At 37.7% G+C, this 24442-nt stretch overlaps 1 protein-coding gene across 3 annotated transcripts in view; it reads left to right on the plus strand.

Annotated features, from left to right (window-relative positions):
- PIAS1 (protein inhibitor of activated STAT 1) overlaps positions 1-24442 on the plus strand; it is a 125235-nt gene that overhangs the window by 84224 nt on the left and 16569 nt on the right. For all 3 annotated transcript variants that reach the window (XM_047767153.1, XM_047767151.1, XM_047767152.1), the window contains 2 exons: positions 11789-11862; positions 23895-24055. In XM_047767153.1, coding sequence (XP_047623109.1) covers positions 11789-11862; positions 23895-24055 — 235 coding nt within the window. The remainder of the gene's footprint in view (positions 1-11788; positions 11863-23894; positions 24056-24442) is intronic.

The raw sequence follows: 24442 nt of genomic DNA on the forward strand, positions 1-24442 counted from the left end.
TACTTAATTTCAGTATACCCTTAAGAGTTCATTGAAGGATTTTTCTGTATTAAAAGGCTCTTTAATTTTTTTTTTTTTTCTTTTGGACCCCACCCACGGCATATGGAGGTTCCTCAGCTAGGGAACTAATCAAAGCTATAGCTGCCGGCCCACACCACAGCCACAGCAACACCAGATCTGAGCTGTGTCTGCGACCTACACCACAGCTCGTGGCAATGCCAGATCCTTAACCCACTGAGTGAGGCCAGGGATTAAACCCACAACCTCGTGGTTCCTAGTTGGATTCATTTCCGCTGCACCACGATGGGAACTCCTAAAAGGCTCTTTTAAAAATGCAAATGTTCTGGGTGAAGAGGAGCACATTAGTGGCTAATATCTCTGTGGGTATTCCTTGATATACAGTGGGGAGCTAGATTGACAGCACTGGTTTGGGGACCAGAGGGGTAGAAGCACCATTTGGCAAGGACAAGGAGATAATAGAAGATTCTGAAAGAAGAAAAAGGTCATTCATTCATTTGAAGGAGAGTGCAAGAGCAGGGTTATTCTTTTTTCACACTCTATTCCTCATCATTCTACTGAGAACCTTCATATTTGCAACATAGTTTTAGAATGTCATGTAGTTAGAAAGTATTATGGAATTATGTGGGCCAGTGTGGAAAAGTTCATACCAAGAAATAAAACTGATGAAGCTGTTATATTTAACAATAATAATAATAAAGCAGACTGTCTTTGCTTGAGCTGTAAACTCTCTCCACCTGTAGCTGTAGCACCATCTGGAGGGAGAGTGAGAAGGTGAGCCTAGAATTGTTTTATTTTCTAAAGCAAACCACCAGTAGTCACTGTTAAGCAGCAAAAACTCCTTAATTCAGAAGCTATTTATTTCATCTCTAGTACAGTCTAGAGGTAGAGAGTAGTTGCAAATTGGGTAGGTTATTTGTGGCACTTTGTATCTGATCTTACTTAATTGGCTTGGGGAACCAACAAAATGTTAATTTGGATCCTACCAATAAAATATTTGTCATAATTGACTGAAAAACAGATTGTTTGCCTTTATGCTATTCTTAAATAACTTTCCTGGTGTTCCCTCTATGGTACAACAGGATCAGGGTTGTCTCTGCAGCACCAGGAAGCAGGTTGCATCCCTAGGGCCCAGCACAGTGGGTTAAAGGATTCTGCATTGGCCAGATTTGGCCTCTGGCCCAGAAAATCCATATACCATGGGGCGGCCAATGAAAAAAGAAAGAAAGACCTTTCCCACCAAATAATTATGCACTTGAAAGATTGTGTGAAACAACTTGACAGAAGAACATGCTGGCAGGCTTCTCAGGTTTTTTTGTTTTTTGTTTTGTTTGTTAGGGCCACACCCATGGCATATGGAAGTTGTCAGGCTATGAGTTGTATCGGAGCTACAGCTGCCGGCCTACACCACAGCCACAGCAACACGAGATCTGAGCCGTGTCTACAACCTACACCTCAGCTGATGGCAGTGCCACATCCTTAAGCCACTGAGCAAGGCCAGGGTTGGAACCCACATCCTCATGGATACAAGTTGGATTGTTTCCACTGCGCCACAACAGGAACTCCCCTCAAATTTTTTTTTTTTTCTTTTTAGAACTTCATCCTCGGCATATGGAAATTCCCAGGTTAGGGGTCTAATCGCAGCTACAGCTGCTGGCCTATGCCACACCCACAGCTATAGCAACTCAGGATCCGAGCCATGTCTTCGACCTACACCACAGCTAATGGCAGCGCCTGATCTTTAACCCACTGAACGAGGCCAGGGATTGAACCCAAAAACACATGGTTACTAGTTGGGTTCTTTTATGCTGCGCCACAATGGGAACTCCTCAGATATTTTTGAAGAATCAAATTATCTACAAATATGTTCATTGTTAAGTCATTCTTAATCTTATTAATAAAGTCTACTGGCAAAGTTTTATAGTCAAATCAGGCGCTGTTCTTGAAATAAAGTCAATAGTATTTATACTTTGCATAGAGAAATCCATTTTCTGATTCATTTGATTTAGTGGATTTTTGTACTATTGTTTCTGTCTTTGTGTAGAGGTATCCTTTCACAACTGTCACAAAACAGTCCTTTACTAATTCTTGGTCAAGTTCCTGACTCTTCCCCCTCTTCCCTTTAGTAATCACATCAGATCTTGACCATGTTTAAACATTATTCCTCCTCCTCAACATACATTGTCAGTGTAAGAAAATTGTTACTACAATGTGTGACTTCTCCAGGAAGGGGGTTGGGGAGGGAGTGGGATGGATTGGGAATTTGTGGTTAATGCAAACTCTTGCTTTTGGAATGGTTAAGCAATGAGATCCCTGCTGTATAGCACTGGGAACTATATCCATTCACTTACGATGGAGCATGATAATGTGAGAAAAAAGAATATATACATGTATGTGTAGCTGGGTCATCTTGCTGTACAGTAGAAAACTGACAGAACACTGTAAACCAGCTATAATGGAAAAAATAAAAATCATTATAAAATAAATAATACACTCTGTGCCTTCTCTAAACTGCCCCTTTCTTCTTTAATCCTTTTTTTTTTTTTTTTTTGTCCTCTTAGGGCCACACACTTGAGCATATGGAAGTTCCCAGGCTAGGGGTTAAATTGGAGCTGTAGCTGCCAGCATACCACAGCCACAGCATCATGGGAACCAAGCTGCATCTATGACCTATACCACAGTCACAGCAACGCAGGTTCTGAGCTGCAGTTGTCACCTATGCTCTAGCTTATGGCAGCACCCACTGAGTGAGGCCAGGGATTGAACCCGAGTCCTTATATACTAGTCGGGTTCGTTACTGTTGAACTACCACAGGAACTCCCTTATTTCTTAATCTTAATGTCACGTAACTACTTTTCCATTTACCTTCATTTGTGCCCATCCTTACTTACTCTCTTCAATATTCTTCTCATTCAAGAAATTATATTAAGAGTCTGCTATGTTCCAGGTACAGGAGAATATAGCATTAAACATAACACACACTACCTCTTCATCCATCAGAAGTTTGCAGTTTGGTGGGAAAGACCGAATTAAATGATTTCATGAGTCATTAATGAATTATAGTTGTGACATGTCCTAAGGAAGAAAGACAGGGAGCTCTGAAGATAACAGCAGGAGGACATAGTCCTGTCTGGTGCTGTGATATTTAAGTTGAGACTGTAAGGATGAGGAGGAGTTAAGCCCAAACATGGAAGGGGGATATGCCAAGAGACAAGGCCATTTGAGTTGGAGTAGAGAGAACAAAGAGGGAAAGTGGCCAGAGAGATAACCACTCACCAGAGTTTATATAGGTGATAATAAAGATAGATGATAGAAGATCCATGGATTTTTAAGCAGAGTAGTATGATCAGATAAGGGCAATAAAAAATCACTTAGAAGACTGAATTGAAGGGGAGCTAGGCTGATGTAGTAAGGCCAGTTAGGAACCTATTATACAGATAAGAGATGATGGTGTCTTGAACTAAAGTAATGATGGAAATAGATAGCAGTTGATGGCTTGAGAGGTGTCAAAGGGGAGAAATGGTGACTACACGTGGGGAGTAAAGAACAAGAAGTGAAGGAGGAGTAAGTTTCTTACTAGCCAACAGGTTACATGGTAGTGCCGTTTACTGAAATGGAAAACAGTGTTCAAAAGATCAGGTTGTAGGGGAACAATCACAGTGGACTTGGTATTTGAGATGTCTGTGAGGAATCCAGATGGAGATGCTCAGAAGTAGTATTATGCGACATGAGTGCTTCACTTATCTGCTCTCTGTCCTGTATTTTCAGTTCCTTCCTCTTTACAGGCTCTGTCAGCCTTCCCTGTCAAGTCTGTTTCATCCTTTAAAAAATACAAAACCAAACTACTCTCTAGAGCTGTGTTCCTCCTATGGTTCTCTTCCTAGTTTCTTCAAAAAGTGGTCTGTACTTCCCTTTCTACCTCCTCACTGCAACCCATTGTGAACTTTTCACTCCCATCGTTCCACTGAAACTGCTCTTGCAGATGTCACAAGTGGCAGTCTGCCACATTTAAAGTTTTGTCTTTTCAGTTTTCATCTTAGGTATTTTTGCTACATTTCATATCAACTTTCTTCTTGAAATTCTCTTCTCTATTTTATCACAATCACTTACCTTCAATGGATTCTCTTAAGGGAAGCATCTTAAATTTTTGTTTTCCCTGGGTTTTTTTCAATCTTTGGGCCACTTCTCTACATACTTTGCCTAGAGATAATCACATTCGCTCCTGTGGTTTAAATTAGCACCAACTCCCAAATAGATGTTTCATCCCAGACCTTCGCCTGGATTCCAAAGGTAGATTCATGTAGCTAAGCGTCTTCACTGAAACAAACCACTGGTTCCTCACATTCAAGTAGTTAAAACTGAACTCAAAAAGTTTCATCAGACATGTGCTCTAAATATTTCTCAGATCTATCCAGTTCTCTTTTTCCCTACCGTCACTGCCCGCATTTAAGCTCCCATATGTTGCCTTTATTTTATTTTTATATTACTCAATGAATTTATTACATTTATAGTTGTACAATGATTAATGATCATCACAAACCAGTTTTATAACATTTCCGTCCCAAAATATGTTGCCTTTATTTTAAAAACCTATTCTTAAATGATAAATGCCTCTCCTTTCTTGGCCCCCCTCTTCATATCTCTCTTCTGCTACCAATCTAAGTGGTTAATACAGATCTAATCTTAACATTCCTTAGCAATCCATGGCCTCCCAACACCAGTGGAATAAAAATTCTACTTTTGGAGTTGCCATTGTGGCTCAGTGGGTTAAGAACCCAACTAGTATTCATGAGGATGCCGGTTCGATCCCTGGCCTCACTCAGTGGGTTAAGGATCTGGTGTTGCTGTGGCTGTGGCATAGGCTGTGGCATACAGCTCCAACTTGATCTCTTGCCTGGGAACTTCCATATGCTGCAGGTGTGGCCCTAAAAAACAGACAAAAGAAACTCCACCTTTGTTAGCAAGTCATCTTTCTGGTGTCACCTCTATATTCCAAAAGTAGTGAATTCTTTTCTTTCCCTCAGTGTTTTGCCAGTATTGTTCTCTATGCCTCAGAAGTTCCCTGTTGCCTCTTTTTCCTAACTCTAGTTATCTTTCATGTTTTATCTTTTCTAGGAGGTATCTCAGAACCCCCAGAGTAGATACATTAATTTTTAGCTAGCTTCCATCAGAGTGTATTACAGATGATCTCACTAAGTGTCTTTGTTCTCTACTGGCCTATGAGTTCCTTTGGGCAGGAATTTAATCTTGATGCTTAGCACAGTGCCTGGCACATAGTAGATCATCAGACTTTTGTTAAGTAAACTGATGAGAAGAGGTCTTGAGTAAAAGATCAGGTTTCTGTGCTTCTATTTTCTTGTTCATAAGATGAAGTATTCTGTTTAGTATGTTAACTTATTTCCAGCCTAACATTGTAAAAAGGCTAGAAATTATTTTTATAAAGCTAGAACAGGAGTTCCTACTGTGGTGCAGTGGAATCAGTGGCATCTCTGGATCAATGGGATGCAGATTTGATCCCTGGCCTGGCACAGTGGGTTGAGGATCCAGCATTGCTGCAGCTGTGGTGTGGATTACAACTGCAGCTCAGATCTGATCCCTGGCCCGGGAATTCCATATGCCACAGGGCAGCCAAAAATGGGGGGAAAAAAACTGAAACGAAACCCTAGAACACACCATCTAATAGAACAGTCTGTGATGATGGAAATGTTTTGTATCTGCACTATCCTGTATGGTAGCCACCAGTACCATGTGTCTATTGAGCTCTTGAAATGTGGTAGTACAACTGAGAAACTGAATTTTAAACTTAATTAAATTAAATTTAAAGATAGCTACATGTAACTAGTGGCTAACTCTCATAGTTCAGGACAATGGGGATTTTAAAAGATTAATTTTATTTTTATTTATTTGTCTTTTTTTTTTTTTCTTTTTTCTTTTCTGGGGCCGCTTCCCAAGGCATATGGAGGTTCCCAGGCTAGGAGTCAAATCGGAGTTGTAGCTGCCGGCCTACGCCAAAGCCACAGCAACGCCGGATCCGAGCCACATCTGCGACCTACACCACAGCTCACGGCAACTCCAGATCCTTAACCAACTAAGCAAGGCCAGGGATCGAACCCGCAACCTCATGGTTCCTAGTCAGATTCGTTAACCACTGCACCAGGACAGGAACTCCAAAAAGATTAATTTTAAATGTGGCTAGCTGTTACTTTATTATAGGTCATGTAGTAAAATATTGTTACCACTGCAAGCTCACAATGACACAAGAGAACCTGAATACCTGGAAGACTTACCAGTTATTGGTTGTTGTAGCAGGTTGAATATTATATCTTGCTTTTATTCTTCATTCTCTGTCCCACAAAGGATGAATACTTTGCTTTTCCTCATATTTTCTTGTAAAATTTAACATAATGATTCCCACCTCCTACCTTTCTTCTTTCTTTACTTTGGTTATATTTATTGAAGTAAAATTTTCAATCAGTAAAAACTTACCTTCTTAAATGTACAGTTTGATGAGTTTGACAGGTATATACAATCATGAACCACATGCCACAATCAAAATATGTAACATTCTTCACCCTAGAAAAGTTCCCCTGTGGCCCTTTGCAGTCCATCTCATCAGCTTACCCCCAGTTCTTGTAACCATTAATGTGATTTCTGTCTCTGTGGTTTTCCTTTTCCAGAATATCAGATATTTGAAATCCCACAGTTTATAGCCTTTTGTTTCTAGTTTCTTTCATGTAGTATAATGCTTTTAGGTTCATCCATTTAGTTTGATCCTCTTTATTACTGAGTAGTGTTCCATTTATCTGTACTGTAATTTTTTTTTTTTATTTATCAGTTGATGGACATTTACATTGTTTCCAGTTTTGCATTATCATGAATAAAGCTGCTAAAACGATTGCATTTTGCTTATGTATATCTCAGTTTTTATAAGTGCATAGTGCACATTCCATTTTTACATTCCCACCAAAAATATGTGAGATTTTGAGTAGTTCCCCATCCTCACTAGCAGTTGGTATCATCAGGATGCTTTGATTTTAGCTATTCTGGTCACTGTATAGATGATACATTGTGATTTTTCTTTTCTTCTGGCAGCACCTGTGGCATGCAGAAGTTCTGGGCCAGGGATCAACCCAAGCTTCAGCAGTAACAATGCTGAATCCTTAACTGCTTGGCCACCAGAGAATTCCCATTGTGGTTTGATTTGCATTTTTCTCATGGCTAATGATGCTATGCATCTTTTCATGTGCTTATTTGCTACCTTTATAACTTCTTTGATGAAATATCTATTCAAATTTTTCTCTCATTTCATTAACAGTTTGCACTTTTTGTGTACTATGAAATCATTGCCTAACCCAAGGTGACAAATTTTTTTTTTTCCTAGAAGTTTTATTGTATTAGCTCTTTTATTTAGGTCTACAATTTAATTTTTATATATGACATAAAGTAAGCTAAGAGGTTCATTTTTTTTCCCAATATAGATACCCAGTTGTTCCATAACATTTGTCAAAATTCTCATTTTTCCTCTTTTAAATACCTTGGCACCTTTGTCAAAAACCAGTTGGCTGTAGATATATGAGTTTATTTCTGGACTCCATTATTTTCCATTGACCTTTTTGTCTATCCTGTGACAATAACAGTCTTAATTATTGAAGCTTGATAGTAATTCTTGAAATCAGGTAGTCCTCCAACTTTGGTTTGTTTGTTTGTTTTAAGAATTACTTTGGGAGTTCCTGTTGTGGCTCAGCAGGTTACAAACCCAAGTAGTATCCATGAGTTTGTGGGTTTGATCCCTGGCCTCACTCAGTGGATTAAGAATCTAGTGTTGCTGTCTGAGCTGTGGTGTAGGCCAGCAGCTGCAGCTCCAGTTTGACCCCTAGCCTGGGAACTTCCATACGCTGCACCTGCGGCCCTTAAAAAACAAAAAGAAAAAAAAAAGTATTTAGGCTAAGTCAAAAAATTTTAAGTACAGTATATAAAAAGATAATACATAGTGATCAAATAGAATTTATTCCAGGAATACTAGGTTGATATGACATTCAAAAATTAATCAATATAATTCACCTTCTCAGCAAACTAAAAAAATCACATAATCATCTCCATAGATGCAGAAAAACCATTTGGTCAAATTCAATATCCATTACTCAGCCAAAGAGAGAGAAGGGAATTGCTTCAATGTATGTAATAAAGGGTATTTACAAAAAGCCTTTAGCTAATATAGTTAAGGGTAAAAAGTTTCAATGCATCACCCCTAACATTGGGAATAAGGCAAGAATATCTGCTCTTTTTAAATTTATTTATTTACTTATTTGCTTTTTTAGGGCCACACCCACGGCATGTGGAGGTTCCCAGGCCAGTGGTCTAATCAGAGCTACAGCTGCTGGCCTATGCTACAGCCACAGCAACACCAGGTCTGTGACCCACACCAGGTCTGTGACCCACACCACAGCTCACAGCAATGCCAGGTCCTTAACCCACTGAGCAAGGCCAGAGATTGAACCCACAACCTCATGCTTCCTAATCGTATTCATTTCTGCTGTGCCATGACTAGAACTCCTATTTATTTATTTTTATGGCTATACCCATGGCGTATGAAAGTTCCCAGGCCAGGGATTGAATATGAGCCACAGCTGCAGCTTATGCTACAGCTGCAGCAATGCCAGATCCTCTAACCCACTGGGGATCAAATGTGTGCCTCCACAGTGACCCAAGCCACTGCAGTTGGATTCTTAACCCTTTACGCTGCAGTAGGAATATCCAAGAATATCTGCTTTTAATACCTCTATTCAGCGTTGCCAATAGAGAACCTAGCTTGTCAAATAAAGACAATAATTATTATTCCTATCTAATCTGTATGCTTTTTTTTTTGTCTCCCTGTGTTGGCTTGAGATCCTAGCCAACATAATGAGGCAAGAAAAAAGAAGCATACAGATTAGATAGGAGTAATAATTAATTTTTTTATTTGAAGGTGACCTCATGTGTAGGAAAAACCCCAAGGAAAAAAAAAGCTATTATATCTAATGCGTGAATTTAGCAAGGTTGCAGAATACATGGTCCTTTTTTAACAACTGTATTTCTACTAGTTGTGGACAATTAGAAATTGAAATTAAAAAAATAAGAATTTACCATATATCAAAAAATATGAAATACTTAGGGATATGTTACACCAAATATGTACAAGATTTGTATGTTAGAAACTATAAAATTGTTGAGAGAAATTAAAATAAGACCTAACTAATCGATCAGAACACTCAGTATTGTTATTGGAGATATGTCAGTTCTCTCCAAATAAATCTATAGATTAAATTCAATCTAATCAAGATCCTAAAATGTCAAAAGTATCTTTACATGAAAGAATTAAGATTGAGTCTATAATGGCAAAAGTGAAAGGCAAAGCTTTTTTTTTTTTTTTAGTAAAATTGACAAGCTGATTCTAAAATAATTTCAGAAAATTCTTTCACTTCTGAAAGAAAATGAACATACAAATAACATTTTAAGTCGAAATTGGAGGTTCCATTGTGGCTCATAGGTAATGAACCCAACTAGGATCCATGAGGACGTGGGTTCGATTCCTGGCCTCTCTTGGTGGGTTAAGGCTCCGGCATTGCTGTGAGCTGTAGATGCGGCTTGAATCTGGCATTGCTGTGGCTGTGGCATAAGCTGGCAGCTACAGCTCTCATTTGACCCCTAGCCTGGGAACTTACATATGCCCCAGGTGCGGCCCTTAAATTTTAAAAAAAAAGAGACATTTTAAGTCACAATAGCTGATGTTTATTGAGCATAATGTAAGGTTATTTTAAAGCATTTTTATGTATTAACTCATTTAATCCTTAAAACAATACTATGGGGTACTGTTATTTCCACTTACTAGATGGTGAGATTGAGGCACAGCAAAGTTAAATGACTGAGGCTGAATTCTAACCTAGGCTGGCTCTAGGTCCTGTATTCTGAACCACTACCTCCTGTTGCCTCTCCTCTTTCATTTCTATTTGAAATACTAACACTAAACTTTGTTTTACATAAAGCTGATACTGTGATCTATGGTATTGCTTCGTTTAAGTGGGAGTTTAAATAGACAAAGCCTAAAGTCAATTACTGTTCCCATTACTGTGTGTATGGTGGGTATTAGAGGGGTAGTTGGTGAAGACATGCTGAATGGTTAATAATCACATTAGCATTCTATTTACATGTTTGTTTTCTATGGCAATTGTTGGTCACCTGTAAAAAACTATTTATTAAATGTATCTTTATAAGATAGGATTGATTAATATTGGGTCTGTGATGGCAAAAGCATACTTTTCATAATTTACATGTAATACTAATTCACGTAAGTGATGGGATATCTATTGTTTCCAAACTAAAACCCAAGGATTATATGCCTTTTTACATATGATAGAATTTAAGATTTTGGAATTTCTAGGCCATGAAATGACTTCTTAGTCTCTCATCAGAATCACATCTGGAGCTTTTTAAAAATGACCTACCCATTAGTGTCCCTCTTCTCCGTTCTGATTCAGTGGGCAGTTGTAAGATAGTTCTGATGTGCATCTTAGTTGAGATCCACTAGTTTAGAATATCTAAGATTTGGACCATCTCAAAAAAAAATTTGTACTGTATAATCATATTTAATAAAGGCAGAATTCTTAATTCTTATAAATGGTTATCAGTTCAACAGACGTTTTCTCTGAAATCATTCTTCCTTATCCACAAATTTTTCCCTTCCTCTTCTCCCTCCCTCTTTCCCCCCTCCTTTCTTCCTTTCTACCTACCTACCTACCTACCAGTCTATCAACTACAACTATCTGGTCACACCCAGTTGTGCCTCAGCTCTGAAATTCTGTGATAGACTGTGCACAACTACTCCACTTGAGAGCACCCTCACCCATATAGACTTTTAAGTTACTTTGGAACAGTTTCTAAAGCTATTGGAATATTACATTAAGGCATTTTCGGTCTCACTTCTATGTTGAAGTTTAAAGTTCTGAGGTTTTGAGAAGTAACTTATCTCAGGTTTTCAGATGAGAAGTATAAAGGTCCTTGTTATGTTAGAGTGACCGAGAGTTATAGAATGGCTTTTAAAGTAAAATTACCAGTGTGTTCTCTCAACAACCATAGGAAATTTGAACTGAGAAGACTTAGATTTAACTAGTCTGGGCTATTATTTTGCAAGAAGTAAAATTAAATTCAGAGAGGAGAATTGTTTTGCCCAAAGTAGCATAATTAGTTTATGGATAAATAAATGTAAAACAAATAATTACATAGTAAAAAAGCAATTGAATTTTTATAATTTGAAAATAGAATTAATTTGTTTACAATGTTTTGTTACCTGAGCTTTGTAAAAGCTTGTGTTAGTTTTATAGTTACTTTCTTTTAAAGAATATTGTCATAGTTTAAAAGAAAGAAACCTTTATCCAGAATCTTAGGGTTATAAAAGAAAAAGAGTCTGCCATCAATTGAATATGTCAACCTGCTATAGAAATTTTCTTATATTAGTATAATACAGTTTTTGTTTCATGGGTGAGAAATAGGAAACTTAAAGGAAATGTGGTCAATCTATAGAGAGACCATTGTTTTCTTTCTTTTGCTTATTGTAGTGATTATAAACTATATAATTGCTTTTATCTTTTCATTCAATTTATTGGAAAATACTCTGCAGATCATTTTTGAGTTCCTTTTTTTTTTTAAGTTACTCATTTTAAGTTCCTTATTTTTTTTCTTATGTTGCATCAGTGATGTGTCTTTAATAAACTTCTTCTGTTTGTTTGAATGTTAGTTAAAGAGAAATTGACTGCGGATCCAGACAGTGAAATAGCTACAACCAGCCTGAGGGTTTCTCTACTATGTCCAGTAAGTGTTAATACTTGCTCTCCAGACGGTTTAATGTATACTTTCTGTTTTAAATATTTCCAGTATTTGAAAAATTCTGTTAACTTGAAACATGCTCATTTTTGTTAGAGTATATGAAAAGGGAAATACATTGTTATTTAGTCTTAAGATTTGAAATCTAAACAAATTTATGTCTGTAAAAATTTTCTACTCTAGGGGTTCCTGTCGTGGCACAGCGGAAACAAATCCGACTAGGAACCATGAGGTTGAGGGTTCGATCCCTGGCCTTGCCCAGTGGGTTAAGGATCCGGCGTTGCCGTGAGCTGTGGCGTAGGTTGCAGACATGGCTCGGATCTGGCGTTGCTGTGGCTGTGGCGTAGGCCAGCGGCAACAGCTCTGATTGGACCCCTAGCCTGAGAACCTCCATATGCCGCTAGTGCGGCCCTAAAGACAAAAAGGGAAAAAAAAATTTCTACTCCAACAAGTTAGACTTAAATATTGCTGTGGTTATTAATTGACTGTCTCTCAGACATAAGTGTAAAGTCTCCAAATAAGGCATGTTTATTTTCTCAGTGTATTTATTAAAATTTCATTTTTAAAAATAGTATACCTCTGAATAAAAATTTGGCCATGATTGTTGACATATTCTTTTTTTTTTTTTTTTGTCTTTTCTAGGGCTGCACCCAAGGCATATGGAGGTTCCCAGGCTAGGGGTCCAGTCCAAGCTGTAGCTGCCAGCCTACGCCAGAGCCACAGCAACGCCAGATCCAAGCCGTGTTTGCGACCTACACCACAGCTCACGGCAATGCCGGATCCTTAACCCACTCAGCAAGGCCAGGGATCGAACCTGCAACCTCATGGTTCCTAGTCGGATTTGTTAACCACTGAGCCACGATAGGAACTCCGACATATTCAATTTAATCATTTTGCCAACAGTGACTATATTATACCAATCCACCAATTAAAAACTTATTCTATTTAGCCTCAAGAGTTGAATTGGCTATGCATATAAAAATGAACTTTTTTAAAAAAAAAAAAGTTCCCATCATGGCTCAGTGGAAACGAATCTAACTAGCATCCGTGAGGACACAGGTTTGATCCCTAGCCTCGCTCCTTGGGTTAAGGATCTGGCATTGCCATAAACTGTGGAGTAGGTTGAAGATGTGGCTCACATCTGGCATTGCTGTGGATATGGTGTGGGCCAGCGGCTACAGCTTTGATGGGAACCTCCATATGCTTCAGGTGAGGCCCTAAAAGGACAAAAAATAAAAAATAAAAATGAACTAAAAATATTTTTAAACCAGAAAATGAGATCAGTTTCAATCATTTCTACAAAATATATATAAGGCCTAAGACATAGAAATCGATTAAAGTATGTGAAAAAGTTTCCAACCATGTGTTGTTAAGGTTTATTTCTTAACTAGTCTGGTGTTAGGTCCACCAGTAGCAGGAATGGTGGTTGAATGATGCTTTCATACAAAAATATGTGAAAAACCAAAAGTAAATTATTTGATGTTTTGATTGCCTTTTCTATAGTTAATCAAATTAACTATATCTAAGTTGGGAAGAAAGTATGAAAAATGAGAGGACACAGATGTTTCCTGATTTGCTGACATTGTTCAGGCAAGCCTGATAGTGAAAGCTTTTAATATTGAAATACTACTAAGCTAAGATGATGATGTTTTTTATTCTTAAAAATTTTAAGCAAAAATTAAATGTTATTTGTCTTATATTTTAGTATTTTATAATTATAAAACCTCAAGCACAATATGAAAAAGTCATTAGCTCATGAATTATTTTATAATACAGTATTTTGCATGGCTCTTTTTTTAAAAACTTTTATAGTTCATTATTAAACTTCTATAAATTACGGAGGGGGGGACCCTGGTGATGTTAATAAAAACCACCAAATGTGTCCTTTTGTGTATATCCTTCTTTTTATTTCTTATTGTAGCCATTCTTTAGGGAAATGACTTTGACTCTAGACATTTTATGTTATTGTTTTAAATTTTGAATTTTTTTTCCCCAATGTATGATGCAATCATTGATAGAACTGAAAGGAGAAATAGATGGCAGCACATCTATTCAGTACCCTACTTTCAGTTATGGATGGAATAATGAGACAGGTCAACAAGGAAGCAAAGGACTCAAGCAACACTATATACCGATTGGACCCAACAGACATATACAGAATACTACATCCAACAAAGCAGATTATATATTCATCTCAAGTATACATAGAACATTCCAAAAGAGAGCACATGTTAGGTCACAAAACAAGTTGTAACAAATTTAAGATTAAAATTACATAAAATATCTTTTCTGATCACAGTGGAATGAAACTAGAAATCAATAGCAGGAGGAAAACAGGAAAATCCACAAATATGTGGAAATTAAACAACGCATTCTTAAACAACCAGTGGGTCAAAGAAGAAATCACAAGGGAATTTAGAACTTATCTGAAGACAAATGAAAATGAAATGCAGTATACCAAAACTTACAGAATGAAGCAGAAGCAGCAAGAAGAGGGAAGTTTATAGCAGTAAATGCTTATATTAAAAGAGAGATATTAAAATGGCAGCCTAAGAGTTCCCGTCATGGCTCAGTGGTTAATGAATCCAACTAGAAACCATGAGGTTGTGGGTTCAATCCCTGGCCTTGCTCAGTGGGTTAAGGATCCAGCGTTGCCGTGAGCTCTGGTGTAGGTTGCATATGAGGCTTGGATCCCGTGTTGCTATGGCTCTGGCGTAGGCCAGCGGCTACAGCTCCGATTCGACCCCTAGCCTGGGAACCTCCATATGCCACGGGAACAGCCCAAGAAATGGCAAAAAGACCAAAAAATAAATAAAATAATAAAATAAAATGGCAACCTAATTTTTACACCTCAGGAAACGAGAAAAAAGAAAACAATCCCAAAGTCCTCAGAAGGAAATAATAAAAGATTAGAAGAGAGATAAATGAAAGAGAGAGTAGAAAAACATTCCAAAAAAATCATGAGACCAAGAGTTGATTTTTTGACAAGATCAGCAAATTTGACAAACCCTTAGCTAGACTAAGAAAAAAAAAAAAAGAGGGGAGTTGTAACAGGGTTAAGAACACGACATAGTGTCCATGAGGATGCAGGTTTGATCCCTGGCCTCGCCCAGTTGGCTAAGGATCCAGTGTTGCCACAAGCTGTGGGGTAGATGTCAGACACAGCTTGAATCCATCATTGCCCAGCTATGGTATAGGCCTATAGCTGCAGCTCTAATTTCTCTAGCCTGGGAACTTCTATATGCTGCACATGCAGCCATAAAAAGAAAAACAAAAAGAAAAAAGAGGGAAGACTCAAATAACTAAAATTAGAAATGAAAGAGGAGACATTTTAACTTATGCCAAAGAAATAAAAGGATTATAAGAAACTACTATGCCAACAAATTGGATAATCTAGAAGAAATGGATGAATTCCTAGAAATCTACAACTTACCAAGACTGAATCATGAAGAAATAAGAAATTAGTGAGAAGTTTACAGTGGCAATGAAAAGGTCAGGCCTCTAGAGCTTTACTAAAGAATCCCACCAAACTTTTTTTTTTTGCTTGTTAGGGCTGTACCTGGGGCATACGAAGGTTCCCAAGCTAGGCATCATATCGGAGCTATAGCCGCCAGCCTACGCCACAGCCATAGCAATGCAGGATCCAAGCCACATCTGCAGCTTACACCACAGTTCATGGCAATGCCAGATCCTTAACCCACTGAGCGAGGCCAGGGATTGAACTTACAACCTCATGGTTACTAGTTGGATTTGTTTCTGCTGCACCACACTGGGAACTACCCCTACCAAACATTTAAAGAATTAACACCTTTTTAAAACTCTTCCAAAGAATTGAAGACTATTCCCAAACTCATTCTGTGAGGCTAGCATTACTGACCCCAAAACAAAATGGAAAAAAAAAAATGAAACCCCAGAAAACTGCATACCAATATCCCTGATAAATATTGATGCAAAACCCCTAAACAAAATACTAGCAAACTTAACCGACCAGCACATTAAAAAGATCATACACCAGACCAAGTAGGACTCATAGCTGGAATATGAGGATGGTTTACAGAAAAATAAATCATTGTGATATACCACATTAACAGAATGAAGGACAAAAATCACATGATCTACTCAATCAAAGCAGTAAAAATTTGACAAAAACATTTGGTAGAATTCAGCATTCTTTCATGATAAAAACACTCACCATACTACGAGTGGAAGGAAACTTCCTTAGTATAGTAAAAGCTGTATATGGAAAGCTTACAGTAAACATCATCCTTAATATGTAAAGACTTGAAAGTTCTTCCTCTAAGGTCAAGAACAAGGCAGAGATGCCCACTCTCACCACTGCTGTTTGACATAGTACTGGAAAATCTAGCTAGAGCAATTTAAGAAGAAAAAGTTTGGGAAAGAGTTAAAATATCTGTTTCCAGATGTTAAGGATATTTTATGTAGAAAACCTTAAAAATTCCATACACAGACCAAAAAAAAAAAAAAAAACCATTAGAACTGAATTCACCAAAGTTGTAGGATACAAAATCAACAGTCAAAAATTAGTTGCACTTCTATACACTGACAGTAACCAAATTAAAAAGGAAATTAACACAGTCCCATTTACTATAGCATCAAAAAGGATAAAATATTTAGGGAAAAACTCAACCAAGAAGATTGAAAACCATAAAATGTTACAAAAATAATTCAAAGAAGATAGAAATAAATGGAAAGATATCCCATAATTATGGATTAAAAGAGTTAATATTGTTAAATTGTTCATAGTACCCAAAATGATCTACAGATTCAGTGTAATTCCTATCAAATCCCAATAACATTTTTTGCAGAAATTGAAAAAAAACTAAAATTTCTATGAAATCTCAAAGGTCCCTGATTTCAAAACATGTTCCAAAGCAATAGTAATTAAGATGGTGTGGTACTGACATAAAGAAAGATGAGGAGTTCCCATTGTGGCGCAGCGGTTAACGAATCCGACTAGGAACCATGAGGTTGCGGGTTCAATCCCTGCCCTTGCTCAGTGGGTTAAGGATCCGGTGTTGCCATGAGCTGTGGTGTAGGTTGCAGACATGTCTCAGATCCCACGTTGCTGTGGCTCTGGCGTAGGCCGGTGGCTACAGCTCCCATTAGACCCCTAGTCTGGGAACCTCCATGTGCCGTGGAAGTGGCCCTAGAAAAGGCAAAAAGACAAAAAAAAAAAGAGATGATATGGACCAGTGGAACAAAATAGAGAACCCAGAAACAAAGTCTTGCATGTATGGTCACATGCCTTTTTATAGAAGTGCCAAGACTAAATAATGAGGGAAAGACGGCCTCTTTAAACAAAATGGCACTGGGAAAACTGGGTATTCACATGGAAAATAATGAAGTTGGACCCTTAGTATACAGTGTATGTAAGAATTATCTCAAAATAGATTAATGACCCAAAGTGTGTTATACTCCTAGAAGACATGGGAAGCAGGGGGAGTTTCACTTGAATTTGTCAAAAGCTTCTTGGATATGACACCAAAAGAAAGCACAGGTAACAAAAGCAAACATAGAGAAAGGGGGTACACTAAACTTAAAAACTGTTAAAGGGAACAATTTAGCAGGGTGAAAAGACAACTCAGGTATGCAAGGACATAATTGAAAATTGTATAGCTGTTAAGAGGTAATTACTCAGAATATATAAGGAACTTTTATAACCCAACAACAACAGAAAGACAGCCTGATTAAAAATAGGCAAGAAGAGTTACCAGTGTGGCTCAGTGGGTTATAAACCTGACATAGTGTTGGCGAGGATGCAGGATTGATCCCTGGCTTCACATAGTGGGTTAAGGATCCAGTGTTGCCACAAGCTGTGGCATAGGTGACAGATTTAAAAAAAAAAAAAAAAGTAGACAAAAGGATTGAGTAGACATTTCTCCAAAGAAGATATACACAATGGCTAACAAAGCACATCAAAAGATGTTCAGCATCACTAATCATTAAGAAAATGCATATCAAAATCCCATGACCCATCACTTCATGCCTTTCAGAAGAAAAAGAAAACAAATGTCAGTGAGGATACCAGAGACACCGGAATACTTGTACACTCTTGCCGTAACCATTATGAAAAACAGTATGGAATTTAAAAATTAAAAATAGAATTTCCATATGATTCAGCAATTCCTCTAGGTATATATCCAAAAGAATTCAAAGCAAGATGTCAAATAATTTGTATACTCATGTTCATAGCATTATTCATAATAGCCAAAGGGTAGAAACAACCCAAATGTCCATTAAGAGATGAACAAATAAAATTAGGTATACATACATACAATAAAATATGTATGTAGCATTTGAAAAGAAGGAAATCCTATCCTATACTACAACATGGATTAACTTCAAGAACGTTACAATAAGCAAAATAAGCTAGTCACACAACCATGAATACTATGTGATTCTACTCATGAAATAGTCAAAAATCATGGAAACAGGAAGTAGAAAGGTGGTTATCAAGGGCTAGGGAGAGGTGAATTAGTAGGTATAGAGTTTCAGTATTGCTGGATGAAAAAGTTCTAGAGATCTGTCAAACAACAGTGTGAATATATTCAGCATTACTCACTTATATACTTCAAGATGGTTATGGTGGTAAATTTAACATTAAATTTTTTTTTACTACAATAAGAAATATTGCCGGGGGACATGGGATGGATTCTTAAGTAATTGGATAAATGTTATAACAGACTATGGTGTAAAGATAGGTGATGTTTTTTAGCATTTAGAAAAATGGTTCACAGAACAAGTAAATGGAGGATGGGAAAAAGAGGTTGTTTTGGGGTTTTTTTGTTGTTGTTGTTCTTTTTTGGCTTTTTAGGGCCATACCCACAGCATATGGAATTTCCCAGGCTAGGAGTCAAATCAGAGCTGTACCTGCTATTCTACACCACAGCCACAGCAATGAAGGATCCGAGCCACATCTTCAACCTACACTGCAGTTCATGGCAATGCTGGATGGATCATTAATCCACTGAGCAAGGCCATGGATCGAACCCATGTCTTCGTGGATACTAGTGGGATTCGTTAACCACTGAGCCACAATGGGAACTCCAGAGTTATAAAGGTGAGTGTTTACCATGCCCTCTTTCCTCCAAACATCTGTTCATCCACCCTCCCCCTCCCATTCCATTATAAAACACCAGTTTAAAGAATATGAGAGGAGTTCCCGTTGTGGCTCAGTGGTTAACGAATCTGACTAGAACTGTGAGGTTGCAGGTTTGATCCCTGGCCTTGCTCAGTGGGTTAAGGATCTGGCATTGCCGTGAGCTGTGGTGTGGGTTGCAGACACGGCTCGGATCCTGAGTTGCCGTGGCTCTGGCATAGGCCAGCGGCTACAGCTCCGATTAGACCTCTAACCTGGGAACGTCCATATGCCACAGGAATGGCCCAAGAAATGGCAAAAAGAAAAAAGGAAAAAAAAAACCATGAAAATTTTAGCAAAGTGCATAAGCTTTATTATCCACTGAAATCATTGGAAGGAGTCTCGTTTTTCTGCGGTCTCACTTTTAAAATGTTTATAATTGGCTGCTGTATATGGTGTTTATTTAGATGAAGCATTTATTCATATAAATAAGCACTACAATATAAATCTTGATGTTTTATTTATAGAACTAGTTTTGAATAAAATAGTTAAGATGATCTTCTTTATTAGAAAATGTTAATCACATTTTGCTCCTCTTAATGGGCCACTTTAAAATTTTTCTTTCTATCTCCCTTCTTCTCATTTATTTATTTATTTGTTTATTTATGTCTGTTATGTGACTGTTCCCATGGCATATGGAAGTTCCCAGGCTAGGGGTTGAGTTGGAGCCGCAGCTGCCAGCCTACACCACAGCCACAACAATGCCAGATCAGAGCCACGTCTGAGAACTACACCACAGCTCACAGCAACTCTGGATCCTTAATCCACTGAGTGAGGCCAGGGATCAAACTTGCATCCTCATGGATGCTAGTCAGATTTGTTTCCGCTGAGCCACATGAAGTCCAAATAGTTTTGAAGGGTTTTTTGTTTATTTGTTTTTTGTTTGTTTGTTTTCTTTTTAGGGCCACACTCAAAGCATGTAGAAGTTCCCAGGCTAGGAGTTGAATCGGAGCTAACATTGCCAGCCTGTGCCACAGCCATAGCAAGTAGGATCCAAGCCACATCTATGATGTACAGCACAGCTCATGGCAATGCAGGATCCTTAACCCACTGAGCAAGGCCAGGGATCAAACCTACATCCCTATGGATACTAGTCATACTCTTTTCCTCCTTGCCACAATGGAACTTCTTTTTCTCTTTAGTTTCAACAGTTTTAGCAGTTCATTTTAAATTGACTTACGCTTTCAAAATTCATATTACAGGAAAAACATACATATAATCCATAATTATTATACTTTGATGGATTTCTATTTGGCCAAAGGGACAATCTCTTTACAATTATTCTGGAACAGTAGGCAATATATTTTAGGTATGTTTTTACTCTAAAAAGTAAAACTTAGTAATGACAACTCATCTATATATCAAATTTATAGAATAATAAAAGAGATTTGTTCCTTTGAAATATGTAAATACGATGTCTGACTGTGCATTTGAATTGCCCTTGTGATATACACAGCTCAAAATAAATGAGTTTCTGTTGTTTTTTTGCCATTTAGCTAAAGGCAATGAAAATAATTAAAAATGTTTTTGCTCTTTGGGAATTTTTTAGTTCTGATTTATTAAAAATAGAGCTAGAAAAATATTTGAGAAACCTGCTTAGCAAGGTACTTCATACACCTGAGACACTTCCTAGACCTCTAAACTCACTTGGAGTTGATAGAAGGAAAACAACAAGATATTTGGGAATTTATTCATGAAATATTTATGATGATGATGATAGAAAAGTTGTGAAATTCTTAAAATCATACTATTCCTTTTTATAAAGAAAAAGTATATATATTACTGATATTTTTAGGTTACTTTTGGTACAAGCTGGTTTGAACTTATGTATCTAGGTAGGGTATTTTTCTTGTAGTATCATCAGTTACTGTTATGTTATGGAAAGATTAGTGGCATTAGAAAACTACCTTGAGAGTTGTTTTCAAGGTGATTATTTGCAAATGATGCTTCTTTTCTGATACCAAGTTAGACAATTCAGTGTACATTTGTAGATAAGTATTTAGAAGTTAGTGATTGTTTTTAAAAATCAGGAATATGAGGATTATCATATGACACTATTTTGTGATTCTTTGAAGCAAGGCATTTGTGTGACAGCTAATAAACTGCATTTTGAATTGAACTTTCCCTTTCTCATACCTGTTTGTAAATATCCTTCCTGTACCACTCATGTAGCAGTGTTCCTTAAAAGCTCTGTAGGTAAACTTGTCAGTGTGGCTTATCATAAATGTTTGAGAGTTGCTCTTCCACCAAAAATGATGGCATTGACAGCTGGGGATAATAGTACTGAAGGTATGTGAGATGACAGTCTTTGGAGAATAACTACTTTTGAGAGTATAAGTTCTATGGCCTATGGCTTGGATTCTGAAACAGTATTTCTAATTTTCTTATCCATTGTCTTCATGCATTATCAAAAGTAGCCCACTAGATTTGCAGTTACATTAAACCTTGTCTACAGTCACTATGTTTGTCTAGGATTTCTCTACTTAGTATTAAGGCAGTAGCAAGTATGCCTCCTCAGTAGGAATTTGCACTTCACAGATAAATTAAGGTCTTAATTTGACTTAAGATGTAAAAATTTAATTTAGCACCACCGTTTAGATCATTTGGCGAATGTTTTAAGACTAATGCAGCATGTCTTGGCTAATGGTAAATAGATGATTTTTCTGTTATAAGAGTTTGTTTGTGTGTGTGTGTGTGTGTCTTTTCATCAGGTATTTAGGGAAATCAAATCATGAAAATTGTATAGAAGTATAGAAGTAATGAAGTTGTTGCACACTGTGTGAGCTCAGACTAGAAGACTGAGCTGAGATTTGAGTGGGTCTCTTGCTCACTTACAGAGTGAGTTGAAGCAAATATGTTTCTGTACTTTATAATGTGGGACATATATTGAGCATTTACTGTGTGTCAGGCCTTGTGCAATAAATATAGTTTAGACCCCTCAATCTTGTAATAATAGTCTAGATGCTGTTTTTATTTTTTATCCCCATTTAGTAAAATTGGAGCTCAGAGAGACTAAATAACATCTAAGATTCACACCCTAAGTAGTGGGGCCAGGATTCCAACCTAGGTAGTCTAATTCCAGAAGTCATACTTAGGGCTGCCTCATGAAGAGCTGCATACACCCTGCACGCTGTCCATGAATAGTGCCTTCTGGCACTGCTCAGTGTGCACAGACGAAGACTGATGAATATGGAGTTCCCTTCATGACTCAGTGGTTAACGAACCCAACTAGGATCCATGAGGATGTGGGTTCGATCCCTGGCCTTGCTCAGTGGGTTAAGGATCTGGTGTCGCTGTGGCCATGACTGTGGTGTAGGTCAGCAGTGTTAGCTCTGATTAGACCTCTAGCCTGAGAACCTCTATATGCCTTGGATGCAACCCTTAAAAAAAGCGGGGGGGGGGGGCAAAAAAAAAGACTGATGAATACACCAGACTGTCTTTCTGCTGTATGTATAGCAGATACATTTCCAGGTGTCGAGGATTAGGAGATGAGCCGAGTGTGTTGCTAGCATGAGAAGAAATGCATAGATAAATAGTGTAATCGTATGCAGGGTAGAGTTGGGAGCACAGAGAAGGGAGCCGTCAGTTTTCTCTACATCCCTCCTGTCCATACTTCTGATACTGTAAACTGGCATTACTCCCTTCTCATGAAGTGATAGCACATTCTGGGTCCTTTTTTATTCTTCATCACTACATCCTGTTGAAGTAAGGAGGAAACAGTGTTACCTCAGAGATAGAAAATGCAGCCCAGAAAGGTTAAGTGCCTTTCCTAGAGGCACAGTAAATCATTGGTACCCGGACAGTAATTTAGGGCCCAAAATGAAATTGCACATTTTCCTGAAATTTTCCTAAGCCAAGATCTTTTTTTTCCCCCTCATTTAACTCATAGCCTTATCAAGTCTTTGTATTTTTCAAGCTTGCAAATATGTGAAAGATCTTTTCCTAATGTTTAACAGTGTGGTTACTGCAAGTGGATAATTTCTATCCTGTACAGCCATTGTGGCCTCTGGGGACCCCACAGTGATAATCCAGCTGTACTGTATGAGGTGTCCTCCATACAAGGAGGTCATGACATGGTAGCTCCCTGGGCAGGTCTCTGGAAAGCTTCTGTGCTTTGGGCCAAAGCTAGCAGTTCAGGGACCAGAAGAAGCAGATTTTGTTGTTCATAGGACAGACTCGACTTCTGTCAGCTTAAGCATTATTTGCAGGGCCATAAGAGCAAGTCTGATAACATGTTAGAGGTCCAGAGGTGTTTGCTGAATGGCCTGTGATGGTGCCCAGTGAGGGAGGAAATACAGGGAGTGCACAGTCCTGGCTTTTTCTCAGAGCTTTGCTTTGGCAGTTATGCCAGACATTGTGGGGAATACTTACTCTGTTTTTGCCTGTAAGTCACTCTCATGCAGAGATCAGATTGATGTATGTTTCTATGTTTTGTCGCGTTTAATAAAGCATTCCTTTTTCCTTTCCTAATCCCTAGTAAAGTGTTTCTTCACTTGCTTGGATTAGAGACTACTGTGAGAATTTGGTTAAAGCACTCTCTCTGTTAAAGATTTTGCATATGACTTCGCCCTATGGTCCTAGCCCCAAAAAGCTGATCTGTGAGCTGTGGATTGAGGGTAAATAACTTTTGCTGTAGACTTTTCTTAGTCTCTGTATTTTAATATCCAAAGAAATACTATAATTTTTTAACCTGTAGATGTTCCACAGAAAATGTGTTTAATGTTCTTCCATGCTGATGAAAAATAAATACAGTATGCTTTTAAATCAGAATACATACATGTTGTGTTTCAGGAAGTTTTTATCAGAACTAAAATTTTGAGTAACAGTTTCTAGTATTTACTTTTGTCTCCCTCTTTTAAAGCTTGGGAAAATGCGGCTGACAATTCCATGTCGGGCCCTTACATGTTCTCATCTGCAGTGTTTTGATGCAACTCTTTATATTCAGATGAATGAGAAAAAACCAACCTGGGTTTGTCCTGTCTGTGATAAGAAAGCTCCATATGAACACCTTATTATTGATGGGTATGTCAATTTAAAGTTTTTCCTTGCATCTCAAAGTAATCATCTGTTACTGGTTTTGTTATCCATTAGGTTTGGGATAAAAATTTTACAGGTAGCGTTTTCTGAGTTATGTATTTTTAAGAGTTTCATGACTGTAGAAATCAGTATCTTCCTAAATAAGCACTTAATATTATGAACATTTTTCCTTTTTAACATTATGTCCTCTTATTTTGAAAATGTGTGCCTTACCGTCAGTGCCTCCTGACATTTACCATTTTAAAACTCTAATGGTTGTGAGCAGGTTGTGTTCACCCCTTTTTCTAATATGAATCCATCTATCCGTAGACATGTAGACCATATCAGAGAAAGAATGAAAGAATTATGAAACTCTGGTTAACTTAATCTGAC

This window comes from Phacochoerus africanus, chromosome 2 (assembly GCF_016906955.1).
Source record: "Phacochoerus africanus isolate WHEZ1 chromosome 2, ROS_Pafr_v1, whole genome shotgun sequence".
NCBI classification, from domain to species: domain Eukaryota; kingdom Metazoa; phylum Chordata; class Mammalia; order Artiodactyla; family Suidae; genus Phacochoerus; species Phacochoerus africanus.